This window comes from Nycticebus coucang, chromosome 8, assembly GCF_027406575.1.
Source record: "Nycticebus coucang isolate mNycCou1 chromosome 8, mNycCou1.pri, whole genome shotgun sequence".
NCBI lineage: Eukaryota > Metazoa > Chordata > Mammalia > Primates > Lorisidae > Nycticebus > Nycticebus coucang.
The window spans coordinates 34657187-34680791 of record NC_069787.1 but is presented as its reverse complement, the minus strand read 5'-3'; the positions used below and the strand labels follow the sequence as shown (position 1 = coordinate 34680791).

Here is a 23605-nt window from a genome sequence, read left to right as displayed (position 1 = left end):
TGGAGCCTAAAGACGTGACTGAATGGCTGCAATCTCGTGATCAAACCTGAACGGATGAGGAGTTGCTTCTTAGGGGTGAGCAAAGGTAGAAGCTTTTTGAGATGGAATCTACTCCTGGTGAAGATTGTTAAAGTGACTCCAAAGGACTTAGAATATTACATCAACTTATTAATAAAGCAGTGGCAGCACAGGAAGGGACGGACTCCAATTGTAAGGAAGATCTACTGTGGCTATTGAACAGCAACACACACTCCAGAGAAATCTTTTACCAAAGGAAAAGTCCATCAATGCGGCACACTGCATCGTTGTCATATTTTAAGAAATTTCCAAACCTACCCCAACCTTCAGCAACTACCACCCTAATCAGTCAGCAGCTATCAACGTGGAGGCAAGCTCCTCCACCAGCAAAAAGATTAAGACTCGCTGAAGGCTAAGATGATCATTTGCATTTTTTAGCAAGATGGTATTTTTAAATTAAGGTATATACATTGTTTTCTCAAACATAATGCTACTGCACACCTAATAGACTATAGGATAGTATAAATTTCACTTTTACATACACATTTTGGAGACTGAAAAATTTGTAACTTGCTTTATTACAATATTCACTTAATTGCAGTGGTCTGGAAATGACCCTGCAATACATCTGAGTAAGCCTGTCACTTAAACTTACAGCATCCCACTTTCCTCATGTGAATAATGATGTCTATCTCATAAATGGTAAGAATTAAATAATACAAAAAGTGCTTAGAATATAATATCCCTGGCACATTGTAAATGTCCAATTAAGGATGGCTAATGTAATGATGATGATAAAATCATAATTTGTGTTTATTTTAGATCATTTACATTCTAGCAGACCTAGATCCTTTCACACTGGATTTAAAGAAATCAGAGAACAGGGATGAACAACTAACATAACATCTTTTCTGGCTGTATTTACAGAGAAGTAGGGGGAGGAGTAAGCCAGCTCTGGCAGGATTTTGTAGAGATGGGATCCATTTCTTTTTTTCTTTTCTTTTTTTTTTTTTTTTTTTGAGACAGAGCCTCAAGCTGTCGCCCTGGGTAGAGTGCCATAGCATCACAGCTCACAGCAACCTCCGACTCCTGGGCTCAAGCGATTCTCCTGCCTCCACCTCCCAAGTAGCTGGGACTACAGATGCCCGCCACAATGCCTGGCTATTTTTTGGCTGCAGCCATCATTGTTGTTTGGCGGGCCCGGGCTGGATTTGAACCCGCCAGCTCAGGTGTATGTGGCTGGCGCCTTAGCTGCTTGAGCCACAGGCGCCGAACCGAGATGGGATCCATTTCTAGAATTACTAAGAATTTCCTTTTCTAAGGAATCCTATTCTTTTCCTTTAAAAATGAATCGCAGGCAGTCCCTGGGTTTGTTCTTAAGTTGAATTTTTGTGTAAGTTGGAACAGGTACATTTACCTATTACCTGTAAGAGCCTCCATTCCTAAGTGTGAGTCATATGTTAATTAGATGTTTATCATTAGGGGACTTAGTGTAATAGTCTCTGTCCATAAGTGTGAACTGTACATAAATCAGAGGAGTAATCTGGGGACTGCCTGTATATAATCTAGACATTAATTATAAAGCCATATGGCCAAAAGCCCTTCCCACAAATAACTGTCCACACACCACCACTTCATTTCCCTTACATTGCCCTGGCAACGTCTAACAAAAGCTACAAGAAGATGAATGGGCTGTGTAGAATGACCTGGAGTTCAACTGATACAGACAGCTGAACTCATCAATATGGGCAACAAGTTCTATATCAGAATTCCATCCATTCACAGCAACTTGTACAATCCATTCTTATCACAAGCATGCAATTGAGTCTATAAAAGTCAAGTAAACCATATTCCTAACAAAACTTCCCCACAGTTAAGACCCAGCCCTCTCATGCCACCATGGTTTCACAAATAACACATTTAGAAAGCCCAGATTGAGCACATATGAGGTAGGACAATTACGTTCTAGATCTTATCCTAGAAAAAGCATCCCATACCTCATTGCTGAATATCACTATGGTCACCTTCAAAGTACTGCCCTGGGGAAGCTATACACTGACAGCACCTATTCTACCCTTCAAAGCAATTTTGGACTCTTTTTCTGGAGTGTCATTGGAGCTGTCATTCTATTACCCTTGATATCCTGAGTGTCATCAAAATAACTTCCTGTCAATATTTCCTTTATCTTTGGGTAAAAAAAAAAAAGTCATTTAGAGCCAGATCAGGTGAGTTGGGAGGGTTTTCCAAAACAGTCATTTGTTTACTAGTTAAAACCTCCCTCACAGATAGCGCCCTGTGAGCTGGTGCGCTGTCGTGATACAAGAGGCACAACTTTCTCATGCCAAGATTTTCAGTTATGATTTTCCTATTTCTCTATCGATGTTTACCTGGTCTGCTATGCTTCTCACAGTCAATTGAAGATTTTGAAGCACAATTCAACGAGTTTTTGCAATGTTTTTGTCAGTTCTGTTGGTTCCTGGCTGCCCTCACCTCTCTTCATTGATGACACTTCCTCTCCCCTCAGAAAATCATTTAATCCATTTGTACACTGCCGATTTCTTCATGGCATTATCCCCATAAACTTGGACTAACATGACCCAGATTTCACTTCCACTCTTGCCAAGTTTAACAAGAAATTCATGAATGTCTGTTCATTGCTCTAATTCAAGCTCTAACATTCTTCCAACAGCACATAAAAAACACACAACAATAATGAACAACACTCAGCAAGGCACTAGCCCACATCAACATGAACACAGCAGTGAAACACTGATATTCCAAGGCTATGAAACCTTAGTTTTTTGTACTGTCAATGTTAAGCACATAGTGGCAAATTCACAAATTTCATCGTTGTACCTCATGTGGGCCAGGTGTCGTGACTCGGGCCTATAATCCTAACACTGTGGGAGCCAAAGGTGGGAGGATTGTTTGAGGCCAGGAGTTCAAGACTAGCCCAAGCAAAACTAAGACCTTGTCTCTACAAAAAACTAGGCGTGGTGTTAAATACCTACAGTCTCAACTATTCAGGAGGCTGAGGCAGGAAGATCACTTGAGCCCAGGAGTTTGAGGTTGCTGTGAGCAATGATGACACCACTGTACTATAGCTCAAGCCACCAAATATTGCCGGCAACCATCAGAAGCTAGGATGAAATCACGGGACAGATTCCTCCCAGAGCCTCCAGAGGGAATCAACCCAGACGAGACTTTGATTCTAGACTTTCAACCTCCAGAAATGTGAGAAAATAAGTTTCTGCCATTTTAGGTCACCCAGTTAATAGTAATTTGTTCCAGCAATTCTAGGAAACTAATATAACTATGTAAACATCTATGTAAAGAAAACAGACTAGAAGGAAATCACCACCTACCACTAAGAGTATTCAAGACTGATGACGGAGTTATGCCATTTTTTCCCATAAATCACTTGACTTAGCTTCATTTTCTATATTGCCAAAGTTGCACATTTATTAACCAACAACTTGCTAAAAATTAATTTAAAATAAGAAATAAACCTGCCTTAAAAATGCTGATATCACCAAGATTGTGAATATATTTTTTTTAAATATGAAATCCCAAGCAGTTGGAAACATCTAGTAAATCATTCCACCTCCCAAAACCCAGGCAAACATATGTCTGTGCCCTTCCCCGTGGCTACAAATATTCCAGACCCCAAAAGAAGGACATATTCCCTATTGTCTCCAAATTTTTGGCTTCATAAAGATGAGAGGAGTCTGTCATTGTGATCTCCAAACAACTCAATAAATTGCTGGAGAAGCTCCAAAGGCCCAGTCATCAAGGATGCAAATGGCAGGATCACTCCCGGGTGCCTGACTATGGAACAAAAGACTCAGAGAAATTATATTATCAGGGCAATTTCATAGTGTCCTTGAAGAAAGAAAACACCTGCATTCTTTTAATAAGTCCCCTAGAGGCCTAATTCCTCAGCACTCCAAGTTGGAAGATCTGCTCTGGATGTTTTATGTACACATAATGAGCCAGTTTTTAAGAATTGTGAAAGCAGTTTCTGCATCACCAAGTAGTTTACCAAACATAAAATCAAATAACGCCCTCATTAAATGCCTTCTGACGGTCAAATGTGCTTGTGCTTGCGTCTGTTTCGCCAACGTGGCACCAAGACACTAAAACATTGGGAGCACATGTTCAAAAGCCTAGGTCCAAGGACTGGATAATCACCATCTTGTTTATTTTTATGCGTGTTGACTTCAAGTTGGCCACTGAAGGGATGTACTGTAAAATCCATCCCTTGACTGATGGCTTTTGTGGAGTTTTCCTGTAGGAAACATTATGCAAATGGCATTTTTAATGCTCCCCCCCTTCCCAGCCTTCTCCATTCAGTCCAATTTAACACCAAGGTTTTCCACATGCTGCATGCTGCAGATTTGATAGAAAACTGGAAGTGGCCTCCTGTGGAACTGTAAAGTGGGCTGCATTTGAGGCCACATCTTTCAGGCACGTTGTTGATAAGCTGCACACTGCACCCTCTGCTTTGATATGAGTTTCACTTTTAAGACCTCAGTCCCCAATAAACCAACTAGCCCAGGGTTCTTCAGATGTTTTGTTCATTGTAGACACCAGTCAGATCTCATCTGACCACAGAGAATGTAAGACTGTTTTCCCCAATATACAGTTTAAAATTTACACCAGGACATCAAAATGAGAGAGCTCAACACTGTTGGTTAAAGTAACTTGAGCCCCCAAATCTGATATCACATCCTAACCCCACTACTTATTACCTGTGTGAACTAGGGCATGTTACCTCACTTTCCTGTTTCCTAATGTTTAAAAAAGTGGAAAATGGGCTCAGCGCCTGTAGAACAGTGGGTACAGCACTGGCCACATGCACCGAGGCTAACAGGTTTGAACCCGGCCCGGGCCAGCTCAACAACAATGAAAACTGCAACAACAACAATAAAAAAAATAGCTAGGTGTTGTGGCGGGTACCTGTAGTCCCAGCTACTTGGGAGGCTGAGGCAAGAGAATCGCTTAAGCCCAAGAGTTTGAGGTTGCTGTGAGCTATGACGCCACAGCACTCTACTGAGGGCGACGCAATAAAACTCTGCCTCAAAAAAAAAAAAGTGGAAATAAAAGACAACCATCAGGAAACTGCTTTGAGTAGGACATGAAGTGATATGGGAAAGAAGCTACACACCCAGCTGTCTCAATGATGTGAGCTCCTGGCTACAGCTGCCAACAGGCCAAGAGAACCACAAACCCCGCCACCTTCCTCAAGAATGTCTGAGTCAACATACCAGCACTGGCCATGTCCTTCACCACTGGGGGCCTTGCTGTAATTCTGCCCCCACTTAGCCCCAACAGCAAGTATGCCATCATAATTAGCCAAGCTATGCCCTACAACCACTCAGTGTCCCCCTAAGATGATAAGCACATGTTATGCCAAGCCACTCCCAGGACCCCCAGGGCCCAAGCTTGGAGTGGCTGAAGAGACTGTGAGCACCTCCCTTGATAGGAAGGAAGCTCCCTCTCCCCTACAGCCCTCAAGAAAAATGTGAAATAAAAACAAATAAATAAAATAATAAGCCCCTTTCCACGGCATCTCTAAGACAGGGAGGCCTTAGCCACTTAATGACTTACTTCACACAGCTGTCCCTGCCGACTAGTGACTTTTTGCCAATCTACCATTCATATTATCCTTCCTGCCATGTGCATTCAATCACTGCTTTTCAGTAGACACAAATCAGAAGTCAACACTGGCCAGCCAGCAATGGAAATGAGTGACCTAGGCCAGGAATAAGACAATAGGGAAAGGTGGGAACTGTGAAAAAGTCGAACACACATTCCATCTAAAAAGAAAGCAGAAATATAAGACCAGAGTTGCCAGATATTATTTTTATGTTTTCTGAGAAAGGCCAGATCTAAATTCTTCTCTCTCTTTTTTAAATCATTTGGGATTCGTTTGAGGGTACAAAGAATTAGGTTACACTGACTGCATTTGTTAGGTAAAATCCCTCTTATAATTGTGTCCTGCCCCTGAGAGGTGTGCCATACACCGTGACCCCCCATCCCTCTTCCTCCTCCACTTTCTCCCAACGCCCCCCCCACCTTGTATTAGATTATCTACTGCCTTCCTATTAGAATTGAGTACATTAGATTCTTGCGTCTCCATTCTTGTGATGCGTTACTAAGAAGAATGTGTTCCACCTCCATCCAGGTTAATACAAGCGATGTAAAGTTTCCATCTTTTTTAATGGCTGAATAGTATTCTATGTTATACATATACCACAGCGTATTAATCCATTCCTGGTGGGCATTTAGGTTATTTCCATATTTTGATGATTGTACATTGAGCTGTTATAAACAATCTAGTGCACCAAATTTGAATTTTTATATAAAATCTTAAGTAGTCAACTCACAATTTAAATCCATGCAACATTAACAAAATATACCTCCCTACACGTACAGGCCACATCTAATCTCAGGAGTTGCCAGGGTGTACTCCCAGGAGCAAATACTGTGTAAATATCTTTGAGGGAACTTAGAAGAGGAAACTTCTCCTTAAGCTCTTGTGATCACGTCAATGGAAATGTCTGGCATGGCACAAAAGCCACAAAAACTCATACTTATTAAGCAGGCTAGGGAGAAACTGATTAAGAATCGCCTTGATGACGTGTAGTTTACATCTTGGATGTGAATTTCCATTGACTAATTGGTGGGACATGGGACCCATAAGAGGCTCCTTTTTATATAACTGACCCTAGGGGCAGAGTTTGAAAGCTAGCTTCCTTTTATAGTTTGCAAACTTTTTTATAAACTCACATGCATACTTCACTTAGACAAAGAGATTGTGAGAGTGTAGGGTCCAGTTCTACCAAACTCAATTCACCTGATAACTTCCATGCCCCTGCGCGAGTGTGTGACATGCCATATAAATGTATAATGCTGTGCTAGCAGAAGTCTCATGCACTCCTTTAGAATTCCTAAAGTCCTACATCAGGAGGGTCTCATTCTATCTCTTCTGCTTTAGTCCATGAGACACGACTCATCACTCCCATTTAACTAATGAAGGGCTTTGACACATGTTGGGGAAGTAACTTCTTGTCTATCGCATAACCTACGGTTTCCAGGGTCTTGAATTTAGATTGTCTTCCTTCTCATCCAGTCTTGTCTCCAGTAAACTCTTGAAACCACAAGCCAGTATCAGCCCAGCTATCAGCAATGTACAATGGGAGGCACATTATATGCATTACCCTGAAACAAACTCACCGAACAAGTAAAATCATCACCATTTCTCTGAGGGGAAAACCAAGGCTCAAGAAGGCGAAGTCACTCGCCCAAGGCCATTCAGCTAATGAGAGACAGAAGAAAGACTACAATCCCAGCAATCTGTCTTCAAACCCTGTCTTTTTAACCACTCAGTTAAAATGCTACCATATAAGCCCTTATAAGCTTCATAGAAGTTTCTATGACACAGGCTGGAAATAGACATTTCTCCCCAGAGATCACCCCCCACGGCTCTCCCATACACAGACAGGTAGAACCTTCCTGATCTTAAAAAGCTCAAGATGTGGGAAACATTCCCATTAGGGAATGCTCCTTCTCTCCATGGGGAAATCTTTTGGGAAACTCATTAATCACAAGGTTAAAGGATAACCCTTGAGCTTTCTGAACCAAGAGACCACAAAATAACAAATTTATTAGGTTCTCCCTCGTCCCACCAGCCCTAATCTACAGAGGCGTTAGGATGAATGACAACCTTTCGACAGAATGTGGGTATCACTTTCATGATTAAAAACAAATACAATTTATTTGGAAAAAAACATGACTGACATTGATGCTCTGTGTTTTCTCATTATTCATCAGCCACAAGTTGTCACTCAGGGTAATTAAACAAGAATTCATTACCAGGGTGCCGGACAAGCTGAGATATTTCAACATGTCAGTCCAAGAAGCACAAAAAATACTCAAATTTTTAAAAGAATGGGGATGGAAACTGTCGCCATCATTCTGGAGGACAATTCAGCAAGCACTCCGAAAATTTTAAATGTTAACGTCCTCTGGCCTAAAAATTCCAATTACACCACAGAAACATAAAATTGGGCAAATATATACACTGATATGTTGTAGTATAATAAAAGCTAGTGAAGCCAGCATTGTATGATACGTAACTGGGAACAAAGGAAAACAACCAAAGTGGCCATGAACAGAAAAAACAAAAAAATGTCGTTTTTCCTTTGAGACAGAGTTGCCCTCAATAGAGTGCTATAGCGTCACAGCTCACAGCAACCTCAAACTCTTGGGCTTAAGAGATTCTCTTGCCTCAGCCTCCCAAGTAGCTGGGACTACGGGTGCCCGCCACAACGCCCGGCTATTTTTTTTTGTCGTTGCAGTTGTCATTGTTTAGGTGGCCCAGAGCGGGTTCAAACCCTCCACACTCGGTGTACTACTTTCAACAACAAAGTTCTTTTTCTTTAAACAGAGTCTCTGTTGCCCAGGCTAGAGAGCCATGGCATCAGCCTAGCTCACAGCAACCTTAATTTCTGGGGTTCAAGCAATCTTCCTGCCTCAGCCTCCCAGGTAAATGGGACTATAGGCACCAGTCACCTCACCTGGCTAGTATTTTCTATTTTAACAGAGACAGGGTCTGACTCCTGTTCAGGCTAGTCTTAAACTCCTGAGCTCAAGAGATCCTTCCCTTCTCAGTCTCCCAGAGTGCTGGGATTACAGGCATGAGCTACTGCACCCGGCCAAATAGAGAAATTTTTGACTCAGTGATAATCTGTAGAGTAGATTCTAAAAGCTAAAAAATGTATTCGATCTTTTAGCCCTTTGTATGCTGACATAGAAAAATATTCCAAAAGTATTTCTAAATATGAAAAACAGTAAGCTATCAAAGACAATACATAGAATGTACATGTTCTATAAAGTAATATTAATATAAATTTGAATGAACCTAAGGAAACATACATCTCCAGCTTAGGGATCAGCAAACTGATTTCTGATATAGCCAGGTTGGGTAAATGCTTTCACTTTTGTGGGCCATAAGGCCTGTCTCAACTACTCTGCCATTACAAAAGCAGCCTCCAATGTAACTAAATGAACAGGCATGGCAGTGTTCCCATAAAATTTTATTTATGGACTTTGAAATTGAAATTTTGTGCAATTTTTACATACCACAAAATGTTATTCTTCTTTTGATTTTGTTTCAACTATTTAAAATGTAAAAACTGTTCTTAGCTAGTAGGCTGTACAAAACAGGTAGCAAGCTAATTTTGTCCCACCAGATAGTTTGCCAACTTCTGGTCTAGAAAGTATGATTAAGGAGAGTTTTCCCCTCTATGGTATGTATGTTTTATAGGTGTATCTGTATGAAAGAGAGATTTTAGTATCTTCTCTAATAGTTGTATCTATTTCAAAAACCAGAGAGATTAATATTGATACATTCGGATAAACTGATATATTTACTCTAGAAGAAAATCCTATGGGGTATTTCATCTTCTGCTAGATACATTATTAATGCCCATGACATAAGGTGAGCCAATCAGCAACCTTCTTAGCTGCTTAGTATCCTTCTCCCTGCCTTAAAGATTCTAGGCAAAAAATCAATCTCTCAATATCTTTCTCTCTCTCCCTCCTTATTTTTCCTTTTCTTGGCACATCAGTTGACTGAGAAAGAGTGTTTTCCTCCCCAAGCAGAATAATCAGTGGGAACGCATATCTTAGCCAAAGAACAATCCACTACAGGAAACCAGGCCAGCATCACCTCGAATTACCGCCTCAGTCATCGATCAACACAATCACCAGGGCAACTAAGGAAAGATGCTTTTGAAGGCACAGTCTTGGCTGGCCCAGCCAGCACTGACTCTGGAGCAACTGCAGTGAGGCCAAAGTATCCAGCCTGGAGAGGCTGAGGCCGACCATTGTCTAGAGACAAACTGCTCTGCATAATTATAACGACTTCACAGCGCTCCCCCTGCTCAGGGCTTTCCTGGTCAGCTGCCCGTGAAAGTGGGACTCCAGGAGGCTTGTTTGGAAAGCCCGCCTTTTAATGCTTGAGTCAAATCTACATTTATCAGCAAAGCTGAACTGTTAAAGGGATTACAAGGAGCTTAGAATCCACTGGAGGTTCATTGATCTGGTCTTGCAAGCCTCATCTCCACATGCCCTTTAGAAATAGCTTCCCTGGTTCTTCGGTTGCCTTTCATTTTACCACCATTCTCATCCAGGGTGCAGGGGATGTTTCCTCTAGCACTGATTCCAGAAGATTCTCAGACTCTTATTCTAAACCAAGAGAAGCTACTTGCATATTCCCCTAGACAATGGTACAGAGCAGGGGTCAGCAAACATTTTTTGTAAAGAGCCAGATATTAAATATTTTAGGCTTTCAGGGCCATACAATCTCACATGCAGCTATCACCTGTGCCATTATAACATGAAAACAGCCATAAATAAGATGTAAGCAAATAGGCAAGACTTTGTTCAGATAATATTTTATTTATGGGCACTGAAATGTGAATGTCATATAATTTTCAGGTGTCATGAAATATTATACTTCTCTTTGACTCTTTTGCCAACCACTTAAAAATGTAGCTTATGAGCCATACAAAGCAGTAAGAAGGATCAGATTTGACCAGTTTTGGCTCAGTTAATTGACCCTGATCTAGACCCTTACAATTCAAAGTATGGTCCCTAGACCATGAGCAGCAGCCATCTTGGAGCTTGTTAAAATGCAAAGTCTTTTAGGAGGCTGAGGTAGGAGTACTGATTGAGACTAGGAGTGTGAGACCAGCCTGGGCAACATAGTGAGATCTCGCCTTTAGAAAATAATGTAAAAGGGGAGGCGCCTGTGGCTCAAAGGGGTAGGTCGCTGGCCCCATATGCTGGAGGTGGCGGGTTCAAACCCAGCCCCGGCCAAAAACTGCAAAGAAAAAAAAGAAAAGAATGTAAAAGAATTAACCAGGCTTGGTGGCACTTTCCTCTAGTCCTTGCTAATTGGGAGACTGAAATGGGAGGATTACTTGAGCCTAAGAGTTTGCAGTTACAGTGGACTAGGATGTCACTGCACTCCAGCTTGGGTGACAAAGGAGACCCTGTCTCAAAAGAAAAAAAAAAGAAAAGAAAGAAAGAAAGTAAAAGAAAAAATGACAGGCAAAATCTCAGACCCTGCATCAAACATATACAATTAGAATCTGAATTTGAACAAGATCCCCTGGTAATTCACATACAAGTAAGGTTTGAGAAGTCCCAGAACACTGAATTTTGAAGTCAGAATACTATTGACTATTTGGCTGTACAACCTGAGTCAAGTTTCTCCTCTTTCTCTGAGATTCAGTTTCCTTACCTACTAAAATGAGTGTAAATAATTACACCTATTTCCAAGGGGTGTCACGAACGATAAGGTAGAAAGGACATATATATAAGGTAGAAAGGACATGGATAATTGCCATTTGCCTGGCAATTATCAATGTTTTAAAATTGGTAACTACTGGAAAAGCATAGTATTCTTAAAAACCTTTTTTTGGAGAGATGAGAATGGCTCATTCGGGATCTGCAAACTCTAATCATTTCCAGTACCTAACAGGTAACCTAAATATTTGAAGAGAACACTTACCTAAACCAGAATGTTGGGGACCATAGTGAATCAAAGTCATGCCCAACTAAGGGGACACTATTCATGTCCTGCCAGTTACTGTCACGCAGAAAAGTGGCCTTCAGGTTACCCCATCTTCAGATGTTTCAAGAGAGGCTGGAAACCTGGATTATAATGTTAGGAAGAAGCCTCCTTTATATGCTGTGCAGACCAATCAAAACCTATCTGCAGGCTAGATTTGACTCAAGTGGCTCCAGTTTGTGGCCACTGCCTTAGAATAAGTAATAAGAGGCAGTGAATCACAAGAAAATGAGCTAACTCGGGTTTTGGAGCCAAATTCCAGGATCATTATCTCTTGCCAAGTGACCTAGAGTAAGTTATTTAACAACTTTCATCCTCAGTTGTCCCATCAGGGAAATAATCGAAGCTGCCTTATAAGATTCAGTGAGAATTAAATCAAAATGTATCTAAACGATGGAAGCAGGATTCCCAACAGAGTAAGACTCTATTGCTGATGTTGTTTTGGTGTTACTATTACTCCCCATCAGTTCCTAGGCAGGTAGAAAGCAAATCCTTACTGTAAAAATGGCTATTTTTCTCTCTGTGTTCAAACTGGTTCCAAACAAGCAAGTCAAATTAACCTCACTCAGAAAGCTATCTTATAGCACAGCACACTAAGTGCTTAGTTATTCATGATTTCCTTCTGGCTGCAATCCATGAAGAAGCCTTAATCTTCCTCTTAATGACATCTCCTTCCACCTCTCAGCCTTGTGGCATTTCCTCTAAGCCACCTTGAGGTGATGCCTCTCCCAGGCTAGGTCACCAGTTGGGAGCAGTGGCCACCTTTGTTCCTCAGCTGCCCTGCATCAAGTAAAGGAGAGGGCTCCTGCTGGCAATTGGGAGCCTTCTGTTCTCCAAGACACATAAATTCTTGTTTACGTCTTTGTTTTAGAAATCTTAAAAAATCCCCATATTTTCCACCTACAGGTGTAGATAACAACAAAAGTAGGTAGAGAGTGTGGTCACTCAGAAGAATCCCCCTAAAATATACAAGACTTCCACAGGAACTCAGATGTCTTTCCTCACAGAGGAAGACCCAAGGTGGGAAAAGCAATTTACCATACACAGTGCTAGGTGTTTTAACTCAGGGCTGCTCCATCTCCAATGTGTACAAGAATCAGCTGGGTATCTTGTTCAAGCTCAGGTTCTCATCCAGTGGGTCCACAGGAGGGTCAGAGATTTTGCATTTCTAACATGATCCCTCAGATGATGACACTGCTGATTCCTGCACCAGGTTCGAATCAGCACGATCTTCCACCATTGCTTTAGATCTCTGCTCAGATGTTACCTCCTCAGAGATACCCTCCCTGGTCACCTTATCTAAAACGTGGTTATTACTGGAACGAAGGCAGGAATCCTGTCTGCCTGCTTCTTTGCTGCATCACACAGCAAGCGTGCAAACTCTGGTTCTGTAGACATCCCAATTTGACAAGTTAAGAAAATGAAACTCTGAGAACCTAAGTCATTTGCCCAAGGTCACACGGCTTGTTAAAGCCAGAACAAATGCCAGCCCCACTCTGTCTGGACTTCAAAGCCCCACCATGCCAGAGGGAAGCAAAGTTTGTTTATAACATGCTTCCTCCCTAGAACTTTAGGGTCTTCATGCTGGAATGCAGAAACACAATTCTATCCTGTTTGTAAGGGATTCCTGCTGTGTGGACAAAGGACTGCAAGGGGTCTAAGGTGGAGCAGACAGGACAACTAAGGACGACAAAGTGGCTGAGGCCAATCAGTGGATCTCAGGGCTTGTTGGTATTTGGGTAAGGGGGGTTTTCCACTCTCCCTGGGTCAAACCAAAGGTGCCTTCAGCCTCTCTGTCAGGGGCTCACAGGGTCTCCAGTCAGAGGAGTAGAAAGTGGATTTCAAACTGCTGAAAAGTAGATCAAGCTATAACCCAGACACGGCTGCTCGTCCCTCTTCTCCAAAAGGTCATCCAAAAGTATGCCTATGGGGAAAAGGAGGGGGCAAGAGCAAGGAGCTTTCTTTCCAGCAATGGGTGGAAATGCCATAAAAACCCTATTCATGGAGCCCAAGTGAAGCCTTCTGCTGCTAGTAGGGAAATTGATTCGACATGAGAATGTGACTCAGCCTGATGAAAGGGTCTCTTTCCAAAAGAATTGCTCCATAATGAGCTGAAAATAAAACACTTGTTTTCCCATTAGAAAATTAGCTGGGTTAAAATGGCTTAAAGTTCTCCAAGAAGCTATAGTCCTGAAGGTCTAGGCCCCTCAGGAATCCTAGTTATATCTCCTCCTGAACAGTGGTTGAAGAAGAAACTAAAAATAATTAGCAAAATTAGCAAATATTTACTATGTCCCTGGGAGAGGACAATGTGTTTTCAATATCTTATTTAATCCCTACAATAAGGCTCTGAGGAAAGTACTATTATTATGCCCACTTAGCAATAGGGAAACTGAGAACAGACTTAACCTCTACATTGCACCACTGTGCCCCACAAGGCCTCTGGCTAGAAGTTAACCCAAGGACTATAGAGTTGGGGAGGAAAGGGAAGTTGGAAATCACTCACCCTGCTATTTATCACGCTGCCTTCCCCACCCCCGTTAGAGCACAAGATGGATCACAAAGAAAGCCATCACGCTCAGCGCCTATAGCTCAGTGGCTAGGGTGCCAGCCACATACACCAGATCTGGTTCGAGCCCAGCCCAGGCCTGCCAAACAACAATGACAATTCCAACCAAAAAATAGCCAGGCATTGTGGTGGGCACCTGTAGTCCCAACTACTTTGGGAGGCTGAGGCAAGAGAATAGCTTAAGCCCAAGAGCTTGAGGTTGCCCTGAGCTGTGATGCCACAGCACTCTACCCAGGTGACATAGTGAGACTGTGTTTCAAAAAAAAAAAGCCAATAGTAGTTCTGTCCTACTGATTTATCAAACAAGGCTTCTTCACTTATCCCCACATATCACCCACTTTCATGTTTGGGATGCACAGGGGCCTACCCAGAACACACCTATTTGGGCTAAAACATTTGTACAACTAATGGATGTCTATGTCTGCCAATTACATATTTATAAGGTCGCCTGCCTTGACCATGTCACAGAAGTTATTAAATGCTCAGGAGCAATAAAGGTTGCGCTCAGTGCCCTGAAACAAAGGCAAAGAGCCTGCCAGACCCATATGAGCCAGGAACAAAAGCATTTAATTTCTGAAGGAGCTGGTTGGGAGTCTTCTTATAACTGGATGCCCAGCACACATTACAAATAGGGGAATGCAGAGACATGAATAGAAAGGGAGAAAAAATCAGGGCAGAATTTTCTACCTAGTATCCAGAAACAGCCTTCTTCAAAGAAGCATATGAGTGGTGCAGAAAGGAAGAAAGACGCACTAATCTAAGAAAGCATGTGTCATGATACTAGACAATTTTCTCCTGTCACCAGTTTTCTCTTTTTTATGAAGATGCCAAGCAGAATTCACCTCTTCTCTTTATATCACCAAACTGAGAGCCTGAAGGCTTGTACCCCAACTTTTCCCAACCAGAGCCCCAGCCACCAGATGCTTTGGGAGGGCACCCAGATTTCTTGTCTCCCAAACATAATCATTCCAATCCAGGCTGGGGCTGCCTGGAAGTCAACATTCAAGGCACATTAATAAGAAACATCTGGCCACCAAAGAGGGTTGACACAGTGCAGGCGGGCAATGCTAGATTTGTGGTTGGGACCCAGAGTTACAGGGGCTGAATTATAAACACAACTGGAAAACACCAGCTGGTCCAGGGATCCTATGCCTGCTGCAGTGTGCCACTGGGCAACCCTGCCATGCCCAGGTTGAATTGTTTGGGGTGAGTTACTAGACTCAGCGCCAGTGGGGGTGTGAGGGACCTAAAGCTCTCACTTCAGGGAAATGCAGCCTGAGACTAGCGTTCCCCTGGCCACCACTTCCACCTTCAATATTTGTAGCAGATGTAGCCCTGCTCTTAAAGGAACAGCCTTTACATTCTTTCCATGTGACTTATGGGGGGTGGGGGGCGAATATATTTGTAGTTATATGTACGTGAATTTTTTTTTTTTTTCTCGCTGCAGTTCTGTCGTGCGTTTAAGGCATCCTACCTCCATTTATGCAAGGCGAACCCAGGGCACTGGTCACCACAGGCGTTACATGGCTGGCCTCGCTCTATCCTCCCCAGTCCGGTCAACTTCAAAACAAAAAGACAACATACGCATGTCTCCAGCACAGGGCTCCCTCCAAAGCCACACTTGGGTCCCAGGCAGGACGACCTGACCCTCCCACCCCACCTCCTGGGTGATTTCACTCAACTGTTTCTCTCGGATCTGGGAACCCTGGGCCGGGAGCTGCCGGTGCCCCAAGGGTGGTCTCCTGCCTGGGGAAGTGTGTGAGGACCCACGCGGGCTACCTCCAGCGTGGGCACCAAACCACCAAGAAATGGCCATGGCTGGGCTTTGTCTCCCCCAGACACCTTGGTCACGGGTTTCTAAGAAACAAAAGCAAGACCTTTCAGTTCCCTAGAGTCCGCGAGAAGCGACCATCGCGCGCCTGCCCTGGACTGGGCTGGTGTCCCTGGGAAGGGGGCAGCAGAGGACACCCCAAAAGACAGCCCCAAAGTCCAAGTCCCCAGCTAGAGCTCCAAGTGGCTGGACGCCAGAGCTTTGCGGCTGGGATTCCGACTCGCAGTAAGGAAAGGGGCCAGGACTTTCCGGGGCTTCCCCAGACTGTGGCATTAAGGGCCACGGTTCGGGTCTCACTCTCGCTCCGCCTGGGGGTGTCGGAGCGAACCCCTCCCGCGCCCGCGAGCGCTCTCTCGCGGCCCGACGCGCCCCCGCCCGCGGGGCCGGCTTACCTGGGGCCACAGGTGCGCGGCCGCCGGGCGGAGGGGGGCTGGGCGCCGACGCTCGCGGCCGCCTGGAGGTACCCGGCGATCGGCCCCGCTCGAGTGGGGGACACTCACCGAGCGGCTGGAGAGTCTTTTCCGGGAGCTCCGGCTGAACATGGCCGGGCGCCTCCTGCACGCAGCGCGGTCGGTCCGTCCGTCCGTCCGTCCGTCCGCGCCGCGGCCGGGAGGGCGGGTCGCCTGGGCGGGTACCCTCGGCGGCCGCCGGCCTGGCTGTCTCCGCCTCCCAGCCCCTGCTCGCTCGGGAGAGCACGCCTCCCTCTTCTCTCCTCCCTCTGCCTCTCCCTCCCCACCCGCAGGTCCCTCCCTCTCTCCTGGCGTCCCCCGCCCTCCCCGTGTTCGCCCCGCGGTCCCGGGCTCGTCCCATCCCTCCCCTGCACCCGGCTGTGGCGACTTTCTCTCTGCTCCCCACCCCCGCGCCCCTGCCCAGTGGGTCTAACTCCCTCACCTCACCTGGTCCCGCTCCCGAAGGCTTTTCCTCACCCTTTCCCCAAGTTAGGGAAAGGGACCTCCTGCTGCTGTCAGTGAGGTAGGGAAGTGGAAAGAAACGCAAGGATGAGGGTTGGTTTTCTTAAATTAAGGTATAATTCACATATAGTAAAATTCACTGTTTTTAGTGTACAGTTTTGCCAGACTTGACAAATGCAAACAAATGCGCAACCACCGCAATCGAGATATAGAACCATTACCATCACCCCCCAAAATAGACTATTTGGAATCTAGTTAATGTTCACTGGTGATTGATAGATGAGGAAAAGGAGGATAAATTATGTCCCCGTCTAATTGTACAGTGCCTGGAATATAGTAGGTGCTCATTAAATAATTGTTGAATCATTGCATGCGAGCTCCAGAGCCACTGTGCCATTGTTCCCATTTCCACCACTTACTAGTTGATCATCTCCCCAAATTAACCTCTTTGTGCCACTGTCTCCTTGACAATAGAAAAAGGACATAACAAGAATCCTTATCTCACCCTGTTGCTGAGAGAGGTGAGTTGAGACATGTGTAGTTGTTATAATAGGCACAAACTAAGGCTGATTAAAGATCAGCTGTCAAAAAAAAAAAGGTTGTAAGTCTGAGAGGTACAGGCCATGCAGCCTACTTATCATTGATGTTTCAGCTCAAATATCACTTCCCCTGAGAGAACCCTCCTGACCCCTGATATACATCTCTGCACACCACACACTCTTACACAGCAGGTAGCATGCATTGAAATGATCTTGTTTGCTTATTTATCTGTCCTCTCCCAAACCCAAGCTGCCTGACAGAAAGGACATTCACTTCTTCATCTCAGGCACTCTAGGGCCTATAAGGCCTAGGGCCTGCACATAGTAGGTATGCATTGAATGTTTATTGTAAGAAGTCATTCCTGTCATTGTCAAAAAAGATAACTGTCCCTGCTCAGCATTTTACAGATGAGACCCCAAACTTTACTGAAGAAAAGGCATTTGCCTGGGATATCACAGTAAATTAGTGGCAGGGCAAGTCTACCTATACCCCAAATTCAAAAGAATAGGATTACACAACTCAGATACCCCCAGTATGTCGATGTTAGCTGATCCTCTTCACTGCCCAGCAAGTGAAATTTGGTTTGGTTTGGGGAAGTAGGGAGAGGCAAGGAAGGCCTTTGCCTCTGGAGCAAAACGTATAGGGATGTTAACAAACTCTGTAATCAAGACAATATTTTTTTCCTTTTTTTTTTTTATTAAGTCATATACACATAGATCATGAATACATTTATGCATATGTGGGGTACAATGTGTTGTTTTTTTTTATACAATCTGATGTGCTTACATCAAACCAATCGACATAGCCTTTTTTTATACACTATTCTAAAGAATCTGTTAATGCCTCAAAATTCCATGGTAACCAAAATATCATCATTTAAAATAAAAACATGATCCAACCTTATGTAGCCCTGCCTCACTCACCTTTACCTTAATCCTGGCCTTGGTAAAAAGTACTGCAAAACTCAGTGACATTATTTATATTCTACAAGGCATGACGATTAAGTTCATGAACTTGCCCCTGTGTGCTTACATCAGCAGCACTGTACAAACAATTCAGTAAGGTTTCATAACCTTGGTATATTGATGTCTCACAGCTGTGTTTGTGTTGATGCATGGTGGTATCTTGCTGAGTGGTGTTCTTTATTGGTGTGTGTTTTTGCCTGCAGTCTTGAGAATGTCAGAGCTTAAATTAGAATAACAAACACTCACTAAATTTCTTGTCAAAGTTGGCAAGAGCAGAAGTTAAGTCAGGGATGTGTTGGTCCAAGTTGTTGGGGATAATGCCATGAAGAACACAGCAGTGTACAAATGGATTAAATAATTTTTTGTGGGGAAAGAAAGCATTGCTGATGAAGGTCAGGGCAGCCAGTAAGGAGCAGAACTCATGGAAACATTACAAAAATTTGTTGAATTATGCGTCAAAATCGCCAACTGACTGTGAGAAGCATAGTAGACCAAGTAAACAGCAATAGAGAAATAGGAAAATCTTGACTGAAAATCTTGGCATGAGAAAGGTGTGGCTTTTACATCCTGATAATGTACCAGCTCACATGGCACTGTCTGTTGAGGGAGATTTTAGCCAGTAAACTAAATAACTGTATTGGAACACCCTTCCTACTCACCTAATCTGCCCCCCAATGACTTTTTTCTTTACCCTAAGAAACATTGAAAGGAAGATATTTTTATGACACTCAAGACATCAAGGGTAGTAGAAAGGCCAGCTCTGATGGCCGTTCCAGAAAAGGAGTTCCAAAATTGCTTTGAAGGGTACACTAGGAGCTGGCATCTGTGCACAGCTTCCCAAGGGAAGTGGCTAGAAAGTAATGAGGAATCTGTGCAGCACTTTTTCTAGGATGAGTTCATGTACTTAATTGTCATACCTTCATATTTATCTATGTACTCCCCCCTTACCACCACCATTAGATGGTATACTCACAGAGGATAAATGCCATAGCTTTTTTATCTCTTTATTTTCCCAGGCCTAGCACAGGGTCAGCTCATTTTAAATGCTTAACAAAAATTCGTTAAATAACTAAACAGAAGGTAGTTGGGGGGGAGAGGGGGATGCCAGCAATCGAAACCTCAGATTATAGTCCACACCGGGGCAGAATGCTCACTTGACCTTCTCAGCAGGGCTACCACACACCCAGCTCTGCACTGCACATTTCATATCTGGTGGAAAGGGTCAGGGTATTTGTATTTTCATTATGAACATTTTTAGCAAAGGTCCGTAAAAATCAGTGCATTACAAATTTACAGCAGAGGAAAGGCACATGTCCTAAGGAAGTGACACCTTATTGAATTCCCTCAAAGGAACTCCAAGAACTAGGGCAGGTGTCTTGTCTTGCATCTTGTTTTTGGATAGGTGGCTAGTGAAGGGTGCAATAGCAACACCCTTGGGAACAGGGTTTAAGTGTTTCTGGGCCTTTAACTTTCATTGCCTGGGCAAAGAGGGTATTCCAAGAAAATGTGCATGGACTCTAAATGTTGTTTAGATAAACACCCCCACACACACAAATATGGGTCCAAGAATTTCTCCTGACTTCTGCCATAAAAAGAACCTTTCCCCCTTTAACCTAGACTCCGCTGGTTTATTTCCTCTGAGCAGGAGCCTATATTCCACCAGCTTATTTACTCCTAAGGCCCATGTATATGAAGCAGTATCTTCCTTATCTATTCCACAACCACAACATTCTTGCTGTCAGCAGCAGGTGAACGGTAGACAATTATCTTTTACTTTATCACTGCATTTGCCATTCACAGACATCTTTGATGCATGTTCTTTCCTCATCTCTCAAGGCAATACAATTACTAACAGAACTTGAAGAGATCCTCATACACAATTGTTAACATGGGAAAACGCCTTTGCCACAATGTAGAGCAGAAAAACAAAACTAGGATAGACTGGCTGTAATTAGCTTTAAACTATGCAACAAGAAACTGGGAAGAAGTATCCAACACATTAAAATGGATTGACGGTAAAACTATAAGGCTTTTTTTCTTTCTGCTTTTTAAATATAGTTCTTATAAAGGACATGTGTTCATTTCATAACCAGAATTGTGAAAGTATTTATCTAAAATTGAGAGTTGTGCCCTTGTTGCCTGAGGTCTTCTAACATGGGGCCTAAATCAGGTGTAGCAAGAAGCCGTGTGTCCCACTTCCCTTGACCTATATATAGGTCCTTGTCTTCTATAGGTTGGCTTTTCTATTTTTTCTTTACATAAATCTGGGACTTTCAAGCCAGGTGAAGCTTCCAGCTCACTGTTCCCACAGAGCTGCAGGAAACCTCAGAGATGTGTCCGTAAAGTACTTTCTAAAATAGAGTACAACCTCACCCAGGGGAACTTTTATTTCTGTCACCTACCAGAAACAATTCTGCATGTGGCAAAAGGGGTAAGATCTCCCTGAACAGTAGTCAACGCTTAGAAGCTCCATGAAAGCATCTATAAATGGTAATTTGCAAAAGAATATTTAAAGCCGTGGCTGGTGGGGAGTTAAGGAGGATGACTGGACAGAGGATTCTCTCGTAGTGGGAGGGTTATAGGGGGCACTTTTCTGGAGTCTACAGATTTTCCTGTCTGGGTGCAAATCAGACATGTATATAAAAAAAAAACTTAAACCAGGACAGAATTGGAATTAAAGAGACAGTGTCAGTTGGCTATTTCACAGGGATTAAATACTCTTAAATTTAGTAATATATTCTAATATATTTAAAGCAAAAATATGTTAAAAGATAAAAAGGTACTACACTAAGCAGCATATATCCTTTTCTTTGAAAAGCCTTAGAAATTCACAGCTTATCCTAAAAATTAAATTACAGAAAAAGCACAAATATATGGTTTAAGAGAGAGTCACAACAGTTTTATTTCTAAGGTAAAGAAAAACACAAGTGGGCGGCGCCTGTGGCTCAGTCGGTAAGGAGACACCGGCCCCATATACCGAGGGTGGCGGGTTCAAACCCGGCCCCCGCCAAAAAAAACTGCAACCAAAAAATAGCCGGGCGTTGTGGCAGGCGCCTGTAGTCCCAGCTACTCGGGAGGCTGAGGCAAGAGAATCGCTTAAGCCCAGGAGTTGGAGGTTGCTGTGAGCTGTGTGAGGCCACGGCACTTTATGGTCCTCGGTAGAGGACCATAAAGTGAGACTCTGTCTCTACAAAAAAAAATAATAATAATAAAGAAAAACACAAGTGATCTAAAAACTTAGCATAAAAGGACCTGACCTGTAACAATACGTCATGCTACACCCTTTCTGTGATCTTCTGCCCAGACATAATAATTGATGTTGTAGAATAAATGGAAATTTGTGTCAATATTGTTCCATTTGAAAAGTGGGTTTCAAAACAACAAGATAAATTCATATTTGCAGAAGATTTGGGGTACCTGTGACACTTTCAAAAATACACATATCTTTACAAAAGATTCTTTTCAAATATTACTGGTTGTGATAATTTGTTTTGAAAGATTGATTTTTCAAGTGGCTTAATAATATCTCTTTTGCTTATCTAAGTTTTCTAAAAAGAACATGTTTACCTTGTGTCATAATTAAAGGTGAAAGTATAAAATGATAGTATTTTACTTTTTTTTTTTTGGTTTTTGGCCAGGGCTAGGTTTGAACCCGCCACCTCTAGGCATATGGGACTGGCGCCCTACTCCTTGAGCCACAGGCACCGCCCAATAGTATTTTACTTTTTTAAAATTCTTGACTAACACAATACAGCATTGGGTTTTTGTTTTACTTTAGGTGGTAGAATTTAGATTTCTTTCTTTTTCTTTTCTATATATTCTCGATTTCTATATGAAGCAAGTATTGTTTTGAATTAAGAAAGATTTTTAGATTAAAAGTATAAATGGATTTTAAATATGCTTAAACGATTATCTTCCAAGACTAATTTTAATTAGCTTTCCTTTGGAAGAAAAAAATCTCAAATTTTATTTCTTTGCAATGTTTTAAAAATTTTAGGGTTGTTTTTCCCATGAACATAGTATCTTTTGTAATAATAGAAAAATATGTGCATATTTTTGGTCTCTCTCCTATCACTCCCTTCAAGCAGGGATCTGAGGGCTTTATGATACAGTGTTCTTTATTTCCTGAATGCCACTATAAAGGCACGAAGATGCAAAGTTGACTTTTTAATAATCCCTTTCACTTGTGCTTTTATAGGGGTCTGCTGTTTGCAGAGTACATTTGTAAGTATCATACTGGAATCCCAAGGCTCACAGTAAGGTCAGAAGAAGAGACAAATGCCTTCTGAGGTTGTGTGACTTACCAAATATCGCAAGCTGGTAAAAGACATGGTTTCAGAAGAAATGAAGCCTAGGTCTGTTATCCCAGGTTTTCATGATCCCATCCTGCCTTTGGGGATAGCTTTCTATTACAGTGCTCACTCTGTCATTTGTGAACACCCCCCTTCCACATCTCTTTCACACACACACACACACACACACACACACACACACCCAGGATGGATGGGTGTTTCCTTTCCCTATATGCCAGTGGTTCTCAACTTTCCTAATGCCGCGATGTATTTTCATTGTTACAAAGTGGTCATGACCCACAGATTGAGAACCGCTGCAGATGCCCTGCTTTGGGCACTGGGTGTGTCCAGAAGAAGGGAGCACCTTGTACATTTTAATTCACATGAAGGTGCATTTGAGGAAGCAAACTGGGTCTGAGTTAACAGTGAGTTTGGGGGGAGTTGAGTGCACATTGAGGGAACCGAGGAAGTTCACACCCTACCTCCCCCTTGACTACCTTTGTTTTCCATAATCCCTGGCCGCTCCTCCCAGCTGACCTCACAAGGTCACCCCATTCTCTGAGTTTTCCTCCAGTCATTGTTGTATCATTTTTCTGCAGTGGGTTTCTCATGGCTTCCATAAAATGGATAGGAAAGGAGAGCTCCATACACACTATTTCTTCTATATCCCTGACCTGTGCTTGAGAGGCAGTGAGAAACCCAGAGTACAGTCTGACACAGGGAACTGAGAGAACTGGTATTTCTTAATTCAAACTCAAATTCTCTCTCTCTCTACATAGAACACACACATGTACAGAACCACTTGACAACCTCTATCTCACCAGGTTTTAGAATT

General features: G+C 43.0%; 1 protein-coding gene across 2 annotated transcripts in view; it reads right to left on the bottom strand.

Moving 5' to 3' along the window:
* PRICKLE2 (prickle planar cell polarity protein 2) overlaps positions 1–16642 on the bottom strand; it is a 405373-nt gene extending 388731 nt beyond the window's left edge. Inside the window, exons 1-2 of one of the 2 annotated variants that reach the window (XM_053600102.1) lie at positions 16455–16642; positions 15706–15791 (exon numbers count right to left, since the gene is read on the bottom strand). In XM_053600102.1, the coding sequence (XP_053456077.1) occupies positions 15706–15791; positions 16455–16604 (236 nt within the window). In that variant the 5' untranslated portion in view covers positions 16605–16642. The remainder of the gene's footprint in view (positions 1–15705; positions 15792–16454) is intronic. The other variant, XM_053600103.1, reaches the window with a different exon arrangement.
* Positions 16643–23605: the final 6963 nt, after the last annotated feature.